Consider the following 15,267-nt stretch of genomic DNA (forward strand, 5'->3'; position numbering starts at 1 on the left):
AATTCACGTGTACCCCCACCTTAAGCAGAGATTTTATAGTTGTATTTTAGTAGATACATACACAAATTTTGACTTTTTGTTTGTCTGATCTTGTTTTCTCTGCAGAGAAAGCTGCCCTCGCTTTCAAGAAAGCAAAAGTCGAGTCAGGTGATCAGGTAGATGACGTTAGTAATACTTCATCCGAAACGTCACTCAGCATTGGTCAGCGGAAACCGGATGATGTGAGCTTCTTGGGAGAGATCTCGGACGAGGATAGCTCTGTCAGCCTTGATGAATTTGACAAAGATGCCAACGATTTTATGGGCACAAAAAATTCTCAAACGGCGGCGCAAAGTGGTGCCGCAAGCGTAGAAATGCAAGAAAGTGGTGATAAGATGACAGGTGAAGGGCAAGAAGTGAAGCGTTCGTCTGTTGAAACACATTCCTCGGATTCGTCGAACATTATCTCGAATGCTGAAGCTATAATGAGAACCGATTGCTCAACAAGCTTTGGCGAAACTGAAGGGAACCTGGAGGTGAAGGAGTCTTTTGCGCATGACGAGAGCCTTGAAAATAATTGTAGCAACAAGGGATGTGTTGTCGATAAATTGCAATCCATTGAAACCTCTGCGGTTAATGCAGAGGAAGGACTGGAGGCGAAGGACTCGGCTTCGTTTGTCGAAGAGCTGGACGATCTCCCTGATACAAAGTGTATTGCGGATTCGTCGGAAACGATTGAAAGGTCGTCGGTTGAAGCCGAAGATGGACTTGAGAGGAAGGATTTGTCTTCGCATGCCGAAGAGCCGAATGATTTTCGTGATACGAAGTGCGCTGTGAATTTATCGGATTCACTTAAAACCAGTGCAATTAATGAAGATATTCCAGTAACTAACACAAACCTCGAGGGAAAAGGAGAAATGGAGGATGCTTCTTTACCGGAAGATGACTCGGTGGAATCTTTAAATGCCAATCAAAACGAGGCGTCTGGAATGGTTAGTGCAAGAATCTCGTCACAGAATGAGGAAATCGAAGGAAAGTTTGAAACGGAAGAATCAGGGCAGAGCAGAGAGTTGGAAGATTCATCTGCCATTACCTCTGATGTTGATAACGATTTGGAAAATTCTTTTCCAGTGAGTGCGGGTATTGAAAACCTGGCAGTGATGACCGAAGAAATTTCTGAAAATGCGGTGGAAACGAATGGCTCTGCAGTGAAAAAAGATGACTGTTATAATGAAAGGTGTGATTTTACAAAGAATAATGATCACGTTCCTCATCAATTAGTGGAGGACAGTTTGAGTAAGGACCAAAGTTCACCTGTGATCACAAGCGAAGAGGCCAGTTTAAAGGATTCCAAGTTCGAAAGTGACGTGGACAACGATGTTGTAACAACTGCAAGGAGCGAGTTGCAGGAACAAGGAAGCGAAAAAGAGAATTTAACTGCTGAAGAAGGCAATGTAAATCTTCAAGAAGTATTGAAACAGGATGAAAAAGTGGAACAGGCGACGTCGGTCTCGCAACAAAATAATGAGCCATTAGGGGATAAGGATCCTGAAACTCAGGAATCATTCAACAGAGACGACAGACAACAAACGCTGTCATTAAAACAGAATGAAAGTGATGAAATAGCTAAATCAAACATGAAAAATGAGGGAATGGACGAATCATAAATTAATTTTTTAATGGCACACAAGGGGGGGGGGGGGGAAGGGGGTTGGTGCTTAAGTTACAAAGCAACGACTTTCATCAGCCTAGTTTCCAGGTTCCTTATCAAGGACAGGTGCCACCGTGGTCCTGCATGGGGATGAAAATTGATCCCTTTTCGAGGTAGACTATTACTCGTAATTGAATAATTTTTGTAGTTTATGTTGTCGAGCCAGACTTGTCAAAATTTAATGAACGCTTAAGCGATTCTCTCTTTTAGGAGATTGTATTTTGGGTTAATGGCTTCAGGGTGAAGATGAAGCCAGCTGACATATCTTTCAGAAAGGGCATGTGTGCTGGACATCCCACGTAAATGAATATCCTAAAACCGGCCACAACGCTTATGTATTAGAGAACTTAAACAATGTGGTTATCGATAAAAAGGTGGACACTTTCTGGGCGTGCTTGCATTATATGGTTACATTTTTGTCGTTTTGTGTTAACCAGCAACTTGATGAAATTGAATTCGAGGTCTTGAAGAATACGTGCAAATTACATTTAAAATCAAGCGGAATTAATTGAAAATTTACGTGTTTTAGACTAAACATTTGAAAGACAAATATTTGAACTTCTTAATGAAACATGTCTAGATCATCGAGAGATCATGAACGCAATTGTGAACTCTACTTTAGCAGTAACGAAATGCTTCGAATGCCATTCAAGCTTGAATTTTAAGGCATTCGTATCGTTACCGCTAAAGTAGCCTCTCCAACTACGATGATCTATCTTGACTTAGTATCACCCAACTAGTGGACTAATGCAAATCCTGCATTTTAATTGGCTACGCTACTGGAGGACTATTAGTAATAGTCCTCGAGTAGCGAGAAGCGTGACGCTTTCTTTCGTTTTATTTCCAAATAAATATTTCTTTAACTTGCATTTGCTAACTTTATTATTTGCCTTTTCTGTCCAACTAGTTGGATGATACTAAAACAATTAGACCCTTCGCCCTCAAGGGCCACGGGTCAATAGCCCATTCGGCTTCGCCTCATGGGGTCTAATTGTTAAATGACATTATAGGTTAAATCAGAAGCACATGACTTTGTAGCGTGTAACTTGCAACTCTTTTCCTTGGAACAAAGCTGGGGATTTTAGAACACCAATATTATGCCCAAATATAGACAAAAAGAAGATCGAAGCTGCACGGGCGGGAAAATGCGCGAGCTACGTCACATCCAAATAAGGAAATTTAAACTCAAAAATCCCCGGCTCTGAGCCAGAGTTAAACGCTTCAAGATCATGAGCTCCTGGTTAAGTTTTTAGGGTCATGATAATTAGTGACTATCGACTTTGTCCTTGCTTATGCTTCTTAATTGGGCCAGTGCAATCAAAATAGTAAAAGGAGTGCGTTTGCAATTATGGCTCCTGGCTTCAGTGAATTGAGAGTATAACGATCCAGTTTCACATCAAGTCTAGGTAATGCGGGGTTGGGCACTTTCATATTGGCACAATTAGAGATTTAAGACTTGTTCGAGAAAGCATATAGGAATTTGTTATATTGGTCAGTCCTACATAGCTTTCCATGTCACTCTGTTAGCTTATAAATTATAATTATCTGCTAGTCTTTAGAAAACTTGTTGAAAGGTTACGGAAAATCAAAGCGATGGTTAACCTGGTGGACGCTTCAGGAAAGCTGCGTTACATTTCAGGAGATTGGGCCCATCTAAAATCATTGACAGTTGTTATCAGTCCTTCGCTTTAATATTATGTTATTTAACATTTGTATCGATGTAGATGATGGTATTTATAAGTCCTAGATGTTTTTTCAAGTGGTCAAGACATATTTGGTTTTTGCGTATAATTTTAAGAAAACAGGCATGAAGTTTTCTGTGTAAGTTTCTGAAAACCGTCAAAATGGGCTGACTTTGGGAAAAATCACAAACTCTTTCCACAGGGAAATTATCTTTTTTTATACAAAATATTGCTTAAATTATTACATACCCTTTTCATTTCAAATTTAGTTTAAAATGTTGAAATTACGCCGTGGTGAATTAAAAACACAGATACCAATGTTGTCTCAGTTCGTTTTTTTGTGAGGCCGGAATGGACGCCGCCATTTTTGACGTCTCCAGGTTCTTAACTTCTTTCGTTTTCCAAAGAACAGTACCACTGCATTCATGTAGAAGTAAGGAAAGGTTGAACAGACTTTTCCGTTGAGAGCCTGGCATATCATGTGATAATACTCAGGAAGTTTGGTCCTTTGTTTTGTTCATCAAAAAGAGTGCATCATCTTTCACTTTCACTTACCCCTACCTAATGCATGTAAAATAAAATGAAGACATCACAATATGCAGCACATATTAATTTAGAAAACACCTCAACTGGTGGGCGTTTTCATGGGCATTGCATAATGCACTATTCAATACCCATACTGTCTTAATGTGCGAGCGAGCGTCCGTTTTGGCAAGTAAATAGGCCCGCAGTGCGTGCATAGATCACGAGTCTCAAAATCAGAAAAAAATAAGAGCACGAGAAATACACCATCAAATATGACAGTGACAAATAATAAACCAATTTTTATTTCAAAATGGATAGAATTACCTCGTGGAACAGTAAATCATCTACAAGTGCTAATTTTTGGCCTTCCAAAAACAATGGTCAAAATGCGACCTTTGCGTTTTAACCTGCACATTTCTTGTTGAAGACTACCAAACCTGAACTAAAAATCAACCTTGCAATCTTTTGTCAAATCGAAATGTATTTTATCCATTGTTTTTGCGAACACTAGGTAACTTGCTCACGGCCAGGCGCTAAATCGATTACTCTTCTGATTATCATAAATATTTTGCTCGTGTAGCCCCTTTTCTGTATTTTTTCAAGCGCACCCTGTCTTGAGAAACTCGCGCATTGGTCCTATGCACAGAGCCAAGGGAAATGAATGTAATTGTTTTGACAGATCCCTCAAATTAAACTTTTCCAGTACTTGCAAGAAACTGTTCACAAAGAAATCGTGGTTGCATGGTTGTGTCCTTTAATTTGCGAAACGAAACGAAACAAAATGAGAATCTGTATTTTGCGAAATGAACTCAAATCTGTAATTTACCAAAAATCTGTAATTTGTGAAATGACAATTTAGGGTTCCTGTATTTTGCGAAGTGAAAAACTGGGGAATCTGCAATTTATGAATAGAAATACTGTATTTTACGAGTCGAATATCTCAATGACCTTATGTTTGAAATAAGGGGATCAATGTTCCTGAATATATGACCATCTCCTCTGCCATTTAAATAGTAAAAGGATTCTGCTAAGGCCCAAGTCATGAGCTTTTCGTTGCGGTACCGGTGCTAATAATTGGTAATTATAAGCGCCGTGCTTGTTTCACAACAGAAGAATGCGTGACAGTTTGTTATGGCTCACCAAATGTGGGCAAATTTCACTTAATTTAATCATGTTATTTATAGTGTACTGGAACTACAAGCAGTTGCGAAAAGGTTGAGACACTGAATCGAAAATTCAGCTCTTCTTCCTAAGTTTATAAGAAAAGTCCCAACGCCCCTCCTTCCCCTCCCCCCTTTTTCAATGTTGATACCCTTAAGTTTGAATGACAAATGCAGATGAAAACAACTTTGCTTGGGTGGGAGGGGGGGGGGAGGAAGGGGGGTTGGGGATGCGCTGACTTGAATGACACACATTGTACGGTTATTAACAGTGAGTGTCTCAACTGTTTTTGCAATGGCTTATAAACTGAACAATCAAGCCCCGTCCACAAGTATCCGGATATTTTTGAATCCGCAACTTTTTCTTTCCGGATTCAAAAATATCCCCATCCACACGTAGCGTATTGAAATCGAATTTGCTCGTCCACACGTATCCGAAACGTATCCGGGTTCGTTCTAGTACTAAGGACTCCTCAAGGAAACAGAGGTAACAGAACACGCGCCGTTTGGCATAATTGAATTGGACAGTGTTCATAGCTAGGCTTAACTGCACGCTCGTGATATTTCTTGAAATAAGTCCAAGAAGTAAAGAAATAATATTGCCCTCGGCAGCCATCTTGAGAATTGATTTCAAGTTAAGGAACTGGGCTCGATCGTGTTACGTCATCCGGATAAATTGAAGTGACGGAAGGCGTATCTGGAAAGAAAACGTTGCGGATTCAAAAATAGGGAGCTTAAGCACCCGCGTTCTTGAGACGCGGACGGCAACCGGAAGAGAACATTTTGTGTAACAGGGCACTGATGTCTCTTGGATTTTTATACTAATCATCTCCAATGGAGAAAAGATACTTAGCAATGTAAATGTAGTTGTGTGAAGACAAGTTAAAAGGGAAAACAACTCACTTCCGGTTGCCGTCCGCGTCTCAAAAACGCGCGAGCTTAAGCTCCCTACTAACCGGATACGTGCTGGACGGGCCTCAGAGTCCTAGGCAGGGGATTCGAACCTACGACTTCCGTAACACCGGTCGTATGCTCTACCCATTGAGCTACTAAGACTCTTGCCTCAGGTAAAGATTACTTACTACATGTAGTGCGAATACGCTACTGGAGCTAGGCCATTAAATTAGGTTCATTTGACATAGTTCTTCACGAAGATGGATTGTCAAAGGATGTCATTCACAATGATGGCAAATTTTTCTCGTCCCAAGTCCTTCGGGGTGTGGCAAGACTGAGCAAGGGGTTGTAAAACTTGAGGAATATAAGAGTATATTTTTCCTGCTTCTCTGAGCACCAACAGTTGGTCCGTAAGGTTATTCAAGATCTTCTGGTCTCACGGGATCTTTGACTGGAATCACTGATTTCTTTTCTTTGTCACGCGAAAGAGCCTTACGCATATCTGAGGAAAGAAATGAAGGCGAAAAAAATATGCTATACAAAAAAGTTTGTCTAACTTTTGAAACCGTTGGTTGAATCCTCCAATGCGATTAAAGAAAGGTAGTTTCTTTAGCCTCCTACAAAGTCTCGCTAGTCTCGCTAGTCGTCGTCGCAAAGTACAGCAACAACGCAGCTCAACAAGGTCGAACCGAAAGCATACCATGGCGCTTGTGGCAGCCGCTATATGGTTCATGTATGATCTTGGAGCACAGCTTACACCCAGCTGGAATCAGCTGTATGCTGGTTTTTGCTGAGGGAGGAAAACCGAAGAACCCGGAGAAAAACCCTCGAGACAGAGTAGAGAACCAACACAAACTCAACCCACTTATGTCGTCAGGTCTGGGAATCGAACTTGGGCCATATTGGTGGGAGGCGAGTGCTCTCACCACTGCGCTAACCCTGCTTCCCAAAGTCGTTTTTAGGGGGTGGTATTTCAGCTCCTCCCCACATCGAGTCCTTTCACGGGAACATATGAACTCAACAAATTGACCTGTTCCCAACCGTGTGGCTTCGTAGCTCAGTTGGTAGAAAATTGCACCGACCACCATCGCAGCGATCATGGGCTCGAATCTTGTTGAAGTCACCTGAAGTTTTCAGGTGTCTATAAGAAACACTTTGCTCAAATTGTCCAGGTAAGTCAGTGCGATTCCCTCTACAACCCGCAATTCAAATGTGAAGAATTGATCTGCTCCCAACTGTGTGGCTGCCTTCATAGCTCGGTTGGTAAAGCATTGCAATGTCATGGTGTCTACGTCTGTAGAAGTTTTGCACGGCAGACATGTTGCATGGCAGGAACAATAGATTCTTTTTTCTCTGGGAACAAATTTTCATTCTAATGCAAAACATTTTCATTGTTCCTGCCATGCAACATGGCTGTCGTGCAAAACCTCTAGTGCGAGGATCACTTCTCCATTTCCTCTATAGTGTGTTTTCGCTCATGTGACCAGCAGCAATATTTCCATTCTAAAACAAAAGGGCCAATTTGCATAAAAATGGAGTTCAATTCCCAAAAGAATATTTCGCTCCTCCAACATGGTCGCTGTTTCTTTGTTTCACTCCTCCAACATGGCCGCTGTGACATCATGAGGAAACACTCTATAACCCGCTCTTCAAAAATATGTATACATTTACTTTCCTGTGGTGTTGTGACAAGTTGTGATAACTTCTGAGTCTGTGGATGAAATCCAAGCATGTTGCCGTTCAAATCAAAGCTACTAAGCAGTTCTTTGCTGTGGTGCTGCCTAACATGCTGGAACAGTGGCTCCAACGTTTTTGTCTGTGGTTAAAAGTTTAATTAAAGTGTGACCATTCAAACGAATTATACTCAGCGATACTTTCCTGTTGTGCTTTATATTTTGCTGTGAAAGAAAGACATTCCAACGAGGTTTATCAGTTATATTTTTAAAGCGCCCTACCATATGCATCTTCATCAGGATCTCCTGAATAATACTCCAGTACTCTTCGATAAATCACGTATCCAAGTTGCTTGTACATGTCGACAGCAACATTGTTACTCATCCGCACAAACAGGTCAACAAAAAAGGCATCTTTCCTGAAAACAATAAATAAAAATGATTTGACTACATACTGTAATTTAGATTAGTCTGATCTTATGAAGGGTTTAGTTTCTGAAGAATCTGTAGTGCCTCATTGCTTGGGAGTGAAACATGACAACTTGATAGAAGCATTCAGACTGATCGTTCGTGAGAATACCCCACTATTAACTGTGGTATACCAGAGTCCTCATTGTAAAGATACATTTGTCTCTTTACCCCACTGTGTCTTGGGCATTCCTTTACAGTAATAGAGTACCGAAGTGTGACGTCACAAAAAAATAAATTATTTTGTGAAATTAAGGGATTTGGCACCATTTTCAAATAGAGCGTCCTTAGAAAACGGTCCTTGCCAAAAATCACCTCTTAATTGTAATTTCCATCCAAAATATAAAGGATGAAAGTTCGATACTGCCCCATATAAATCTCTCTAATTTTGAGCTGGTTCCAAACTGAAGGAACCAGAACAAATTTTGAAGGGTTTGTATGGGATGCTATCAAACATTGATCCCTTATATCTCCATCGGGAACTGCAATCCAGAGCTAATTTTGGGTATGAGGGCATCATTTAGGATCCTCTATAAGAATACGACATCATATCCCATAATTTCAAAAAACGTATTTTTGTGACGTCATCACTTCGGTACTCTATTCCGCTGATGTTAAGTGAGCCCGCACAACGTGTGAATCCAAGTCGGTAGATTAGTAAGTGCTGCGCATGCTCAACAAAGTGAGTTTCACTCCATGGTAGAAGTCTCTTTTCCCGCACTCGTCAGCCCAGCGAACACAAAAGAAAAGAGACCTCTGCTCGCAGGGAATTTACCCAAGGCATTTAACCCTTTCACTCCTGTGGGGTTCCCCATTGACGAGGAAAATCATCTGGCGTTAGACAGAGTAAAATCTATAAGTCTCATTGGCCCTTACAGGAGTGAAAGGGTTAAACAATGCTTAGTGACCAATGACTTGAAAATGATAAAAATAGTATTAATTTTTACTTCTCTGAGATCTCCTCCAAGTTAGACATCAGTTTAGCGGCAAGTCCTAGCCGACGGTATTCCGGGGCCACAGTGACTGCTGTCACATGACCATGCCATTCTTCTTGCTGTACGTTTCCTTCTGCCTTTCCCATGACTTAAAATAACGACACAATTTGTTATGAAAAAGATGTAGCTACTTAATTAGAATCAATAATTATTCTTAAGTGCACTGTACAAGGTTTTCAAGACATGTAACTGTCTGCAATTTATACTCAGTAAGCAGCATTCCTTCCAACTTCTATTTGGGGTTTAATTAAGGGATCAGTTGGACATACTATAGCCCATGATTTGTCCTGTAGGAGATTCAATCACTTGGAAATATTCAGGCCAGTGAGCAAGATACTGAAGGTAGAATGCCAAGCCATACTACACCAATGTTAAGACATAAACAACAAAAAGATTTCTTGATAATTATTATACTTTGCACGCAATAATTATGATGATTTCTGTCTTACATGTATGGCAGGCAAAAAAAGGCCTTAATTCCAAACCGGGAAATCCTTTTTGCAAAGAATATACAATATCTAATACATTTTACTTCCCTTAGATTTTAGAGCAGCTTCACACAACAACACTCAATATTATAGCATTCAACATCCTCAAAAATCTGTAATTTACTACTCTGGTGCAGTGGTGAGAGCACTCGCCTCCCACCAATGTGGCCCGGGTTCAATTCCCAGACTCTACATCATCTGTGGGTTGCGTTAATTGGTCTCTAATCTGCACTGAGAGGTTTTTCTCTGTGTACTCCGGTTGTCCTCTCCCCTCAAAAACCAAAATTTGATTTAATTTGTGCTCCAGCACTGTAAGATTAGACACTTAAATAAAAGTTTCTTAATTCTTTTCCTTTCTACTCTACTAGTCTACAGTATGTGGACTCCTAAATATCCCACAGAGTTAATGAATACTGATGTAGGATGAGACGTTATTAATCGTCAATGACAAGATTCAACGGCTCTCCACGCATTTACGATCAGAAACTTGTGAGCTTTGTTAGATGCAAGTGTTATATCAAAGCATGGTTAGTTCTTAAAATTTGTTGAAAAACAGCCCAAAGGTTTTTTTTAATTAAACATGTATTAATGCTGACTTTGTTTCAAACAATGAGGCCAAGAACTACATAGAGAGAGGCTCGTCCACCCATAGTCAGCTATTGGAAGGATATTTGCCCAGGGGGGGGGGGGGGGGGACTCCTATATGGAACAGACGGGGATGCTCGTCGGAAATTTTGAATTTAACCCCTAAAGGAGACCATCTGGGTATGGCTCATGCTTTTTGTGACCCCTAAACCAATCTGGGCGTGGCTAAAGCAAATTTTGACCTAGGCGGCTTAAAATATTGGCGCTTTGCCCGGAACACCCTAAGTAAAATCCAAAACCGTTCTGGCATTAGTCAGAGTAAAATCTATTAAGTGTCAGGGGTCAAGGGCTTAATTAAGCAATACAGCACCATAGTTTCTCTAGAAACTAGCCCCATTTGCAAAAAGGATACTGTTTCAGTCAACGGATCCAAGTTCCTAAAATACAGAAAAGCAACTTCAATTATACAACTCATTAATAATTCATGATGGGAAAACAAAAGAAATGTTTCATACATCAATATGTGTATATCTGATACAGATTTCTCTTCATTTACATTAATGTTTCTTTTGATTTTCCCTGTTAAAATGTCTTGAACACCAAAAATACCGAGTGTACATTAACACTTAAATACTGACGTTTGATGAGTCGTATACAATATTCACGTCAGATCTGCACCACATTTTCAAACTCTCGCTTTGCCTTGACTTCGTAAATGTGCTACAGATGTGCCACTCATATTGTATATATTACTTAAAATTGTTAGTTTCAAAATAATCTGTTGCATTGTCTATCAAAGACATTTACATTTACCCATATAGGACGTTTTCAACCAACCTCTGGGGACACCAATAACAATAGAGAAATGTACGACTCCTGGTGGACGAACAAAAGAAGGTAATGAGAGATCTTTTGTTTTCGTCCACAAGCATGGTGGTTGAAAACCTCCTATTTGAATAAAATAAACAGCAAGGAAGAAACGTTACGTACACGTTGCTAAAATGAAACATATCGGTGCATCTGAAAGGCCTCAGAGTCGTCATTTCACCAGTTATAAACTCAGAGGAAACTAAAAACACAAATGATACCAGGCATCCCCAGAGGGCAACACGGACGAGATGGAAGATGGGAACTAGTCTCCGGGCTTTCAGCAACCTGAATAAAAACTGTCACCTGTTTTGTTTTTCCGTATTTTTTGTTCCCAAAATAAGTCGAAAATTAGATATATATTTACTGTCCAATTAACATGCCAAGGCAAAGATTCAGTCTGAGATAAATATTGAAAAAAATCGCTGTTATCTTTTTGACGCGCTTGTTAATAGACTCTAAAAGCATTTTAGTTATTTTTGAAATGTGGTCTGCAGCGAAAGTATAATAAAATAAAGAATTCATAGCAAACTATTTTCTCATTTGGTTAATTTTTAAACTCCATTAGCTAGGAATGTCTCAATTGTCGATCATGTGGGAATCCTCTGACGTGGTAAACAGTGGTCGTACTTTGCACGTACTCTATCGAATCTGGCGTGACATCATTTCCGTCAATTAGCTCAAATTTTAAGACAGCATTGAAGAATGCCATCGTAAAAGGAAGGACATTTTTCAGCGTTACTATTTCTCCAGAAGCAAACAATTTCGTGCATACTTGTGGTTTGCCTTGCTCAAGGAATTGCAGGTTAGGAGGTCTTTGCCATGTCAACGGAGGCAGCAAGCTTCCCATGATATCTTGCCAAGTTTATCCCCCAATCCATATAGATATCGATGACGTCTGTATCTTTTCCCCAGTGACATCGATAGCCATAGCTAAGGAATACGCCAGAGTTCAATAGTATACGGGGAAAAGTATTTTCTCTTTCGCTCGTGCAAAAATGAACATGATGTTTATTTGATGCTTGACGGTGAGGAATCCAACATGGCGGTTCTGATGGGGGTGTGTTATTGTCAATAACACTTTTCGGAGAGGAATTATAATCTTACTGAGGTCTTTTTATGCAGTAAGACTTCTTTGGAGGTAACCATGTTTTACATTTCGCCTTGGATGCTGTATGGACTCACATTATGTACAATATACTTCGTGTTAGTTCTCCTTGGTTATGAAGGAAGACGCCACGAGAATAATATAACGAGGAAAAAAACAGTGAGAAAATTAGAGACATCGGAGCAAACTGTAAAGGCTTATTATGGAGAGAAGGAAGAAGAATCAGGTCAAGGAGAACATGATAAAGCATTAGGAAAAAAAGAGTTACGAAACCTCACATCAGACTCTCGTGATCAAAAACAAAATGACGCAGTCACAGTTTCGTCATTCAAAGTAAGCTTATTCGAGAGCAAGAAGTCATTCGATGAGGCAAAACTTGCAGCTGCCGGCAGTGAAAAAGACGACAATTTAATAGTGGAACAGACTGTTGAAGCTTCAAATGCTGAAGATGTGTTGGAAAGCCGAGATGCTTTGTATTTGCAGGAATTTAACGTGAATGGAAACTTCATTAGTGAGAGGAATAGCATTCGATCGATTTCGCAGGGAAGCGAAAACGCCAGGGAAATTTATCGAAACGAAATATCACCATCGCCTGAGGCCGTAAAGCACGTTGACTTAAGCGAGAATATAACACAGGCGTTTAGCAGTTCTGTTTGTTCATCACCTTTTGACACAGAGCATGAACAATCACCATTGTCTGTTGGTGTCGAGGAATTACATTCCTCAACGGACCTACAGAAATCTACTTTATTTGTGGATTTTTCTAATCAGTTGGTCTCGAAAGTTACGACGAAAGCATTGCAAGACATTGACCTTGAATACAGAGCACACTGTCTTGCAGAAAGAATTTCCTCAGATATTATTGATGATGTTCTTAGTCAGTTTGCAACTAGGTCTATTTCTCGTAATAAGGAAGTCAAGTCTTGCAATATCCAGGAATTACACAGTTTTGCAGGAAATGTTATCGATTCAGTAATTCAACAGGCCGCAGAAAATCTTGAAGATATTGATTTGTTTGCAAAAGACCTGAGTGAACAAGTTATTAGCGACGGCATTGAGAGTTATGCCGTGACAGAAAAGGCAAAACAAGGACAGAAACAGAAAGTGTCTTTGAGAAAAGTGAAACTTTTCAGTGAAGGAGTTGTAAGTGTTGCTGTGTCAGACGGTATTGATGAAGCACTTGGGCGTGATACAAATGACGTGGAAGGTGTGTCTGTGGTTCAGAACTCAGCTGATGGAGTTCTGGGTCTTTCAAAATCAATACAGCCACACATTAGTGGTGTTGTGGAAAATATAGTGAACAGTGCAATTTATGAAGCAGCTTTGAGAGTGAACAAGGAGCCACAAGCAAGGGACAATGCAGTTGATTCCTGTGCAAGAGAAGTCCTGGAATCTCAAGTCAATGAAATAGTACAGGAGTTACTTGTTTCTGCATTGCAGGAGGCAGCAGATTGCAAAGGTAAAGTCGATGTCAACACTCTGGAAAATGAAGGAGAACTTAAATCTTCTGTGGAGTCTTTTGTGGACGAGACGTTGGTTGCTGCAGTTAAGGAAGCTACTGGAAGAGTTCTTGATCAACAAAACACGCCAGTGGCAAGTCCAGAGCGAAAACTTTTGAATGGTCATGTTGACATTGCTTCAGAACCCACTTCAGTCATTATAGATCTCAGCCAGGGAGTAGATGAAGTTCCCTTTAAGCAGAAAAAAGATTTAGGGGAACTTGATGTTAAGGGAGCCAATGACAGCAATAATTATTGGAGGAAGAGTTTGATATTGGATTTGGAAGAAAATGAAGAGGAATTTGAAGAAAGTATTGAAAGTGGAAAATCAGCAAAGAGCACAGCTGACTCTCAGGATATTGAAACAGTTTCCGATGGGGGTGAAAGTGAAGAGTTTGTTGATTCATCAGAGGATGAGGTCATTGACCATGCATCAGAAGCCAAGTTTGGTGCTGTGGGTGGGTCACATGCTAGGAAGGGTAATGATGACATGATGGTTTATGAAGATAAATCAGATGATGACTTAGGTGGCATTGATGACGACAAAGATGATAGTGATAGCGATGTTGATGATGATGATGACGAAATTGGACTAGAGGGTCAGACAGTGGTGGATGGATTGTGTGTGAGTAAGCCAAAAGAAAAGAAAAAAAGAAGGGCCAAAAAACGCAAATTGTTGCATGGATCAAAGATACAATCTGGTAAGGAAAGTTTGTTAACAATTTTAATAATAATCAGAATCCCATAAGCTTAGGGTCAAGCCGTAACCTTTATGGTGATCTTCATTAAGTTTGCAGCAATGGCTTTGTACTTAAAATTATTCAAGGAATGTGCAATTTTACTGCTTACTTTGTCCAGAATTGCATAAATTTAATGAAAGGCACCCTTAATTTTGATAGCATAATCAATAGTTCATAACAATAAAGTGACCCTTCAAGTTCAGTGTAGCTGCAATAATAATGTTTTTAGTGTTATGACGATATTAATCTGCCTTTGCTCACTTGAGGAATAGAGTTTAGGGATAATCATGTAATTTATCTCCTCCATTTCTGGATGCAAATGATTTTTAGTGGAGTAAAAAAAGTAATTCAACACAGATGCCTCCCTTTTTGTTGCTGTTGTTGTTATTTTTTTTCTTGACATATTCATTGGCACTTTTCTCAAAAGGGTTTTCCACAGATAACAGTGGGTTTCCAATGAAAACATTATTGCAACACTGTCGATCCTGTCAGTGGTGTAACATTCTGATATCTGTATAATACTATTATCAGGTAATTTTTTGAGAACAGTTGCCAAATTGTTGCCATGGTAACAATATAGCAATATTCAAAGATCCTTAAAATCTCAGTTTTTAGAAAGGCTCTGAAAAACTAATTCAGTGATGTAGTCATTTGTTCAAATTTCGAAAACCCCATTAATTAAATTATTTTTGCTAATGTGATATGAGAGGAAACTATTCTGCAGAACCTGAATTACATGTATTACTGGCAAAAAATTGCTGTTGGAAGATGAAAAAAATCCATTACCCCATTGACCCCTGGGAGTGAGACTTAACAGATTTTATTCTGTCTAACGCCAGACGATTTTACTCATCAACTGGGGGTGACTGAGGGCATTTGAGGTGTCAATGGGT

At 39.8% G+C, this 15,267-nt stretch overlaps 3 protein-coding genes across 4 annotated transcripts in view; 2 read left to right on the plus strand and 1 right to left on the minus strand.

Moving 5' to 3' along the window:
- LOC138049008 (uncharacterized) overlaps nt 1–3,690 on the plus strand; it is a 46,480-nt gene extending 42,790 nt beyond the window's left edge. The window contains exon 40 of the mRNA XM_068895119.1: nt 106–3,690. Coding sequence (XP_068751220.1) covers nt 106–1,646 — 1,541 coding nt within the window. The 3' untranslated portion in view covers nt 1,647–3,690. The remainder of the gene's footprint in view (nt 1–105) is intronic.
- Nucleotides 3,691–4,183: 493 nt separating this feature from the next.
- LOC138049009 (N-alpha-acetyltransferase 20-like) lies at nt 4,184–11,285 on the minus strand. Its single transcript, XM_068895120.1, has 6 exons — nt 11,151–11,285; nt 10,573–10,597; nt 9,357–9,447; nt 9,040–9,175; nt 7,907–8,043; nt 4,184–6,453 (listed from the first exon to the last, which is right to left on the minus strand). Exons 1-6 carry the CDS (start codon nt 11,201–11,203, stop codon nt 6,368–6,370), a joined length of 528 nt encoding a protein of 175 aa, XP_068751221.1. The 5' UTR covers nt 11,204–11,285; the 3' UTR covers nt 4,184–6,367.
- A 371-nt stretch (nt 11,286–11,656) lies between these two features.
- LOC138049011 (uncharacterized) overlaps nt 11,657–15,267 on the plus strand; it is a 19,881-nt gene continuing 16,270 nt past the window's right edge. For both annotated transcript variants that reach the window (XM_068895122.1, XM_068895123.1), the window contains exon 1: nt 11,657–14,335. In XM_068895122.1, coding sequence (XP_068751223.1) covers nt 12,175–14,335 — 2,161 coding nt within the window. In that variant the 5' untranslated portion in view covers nt 11,657–12,174. The remainder of the gene's footprint in view (nt 14,336–15,267) is intronic.

Source organism: Montipora capricornis, chromosome 5, assembly GCF_036669925.1.
Source record: "Montipora capricornis isolate CH-2021 chromosome 5, ASM3666992v2, whole genome shotgun sequence".
In the NCBI taxonomy this organism is placed as follows: domain Eukaryota; kingdom Metazoa; phylum Cnidaria; class Anthozoa; order Scleractinia; family Acroporidae; genus Montipora; species Montipora capricornis.

Bases quoted from the DNA above. Each gene is read 5' to 3' on its own strand.
- LOC138049009 (XM_068895120.1), bottom strand. From the start codon at position 11,203: ATGACGACTCTGAGGCCTTTCAGATGCACCGATATGTTTCATTTTAGC. The intron at 8,044-9,039 runs GTAAAAATTAAT...TATTGTTTTCAG, and splicing joins TTGGAGGAGATCTCAGAGAA to GAAAGATGCCTTTTTTGTTG. The intron at 6,454-7,906 runs GTAGGGCGCTTT...TTCTTTCCTCAG, and splicing joins TCCTGATGAAGATGCATATG to ATATGCGTAAGGCTCTTTCG.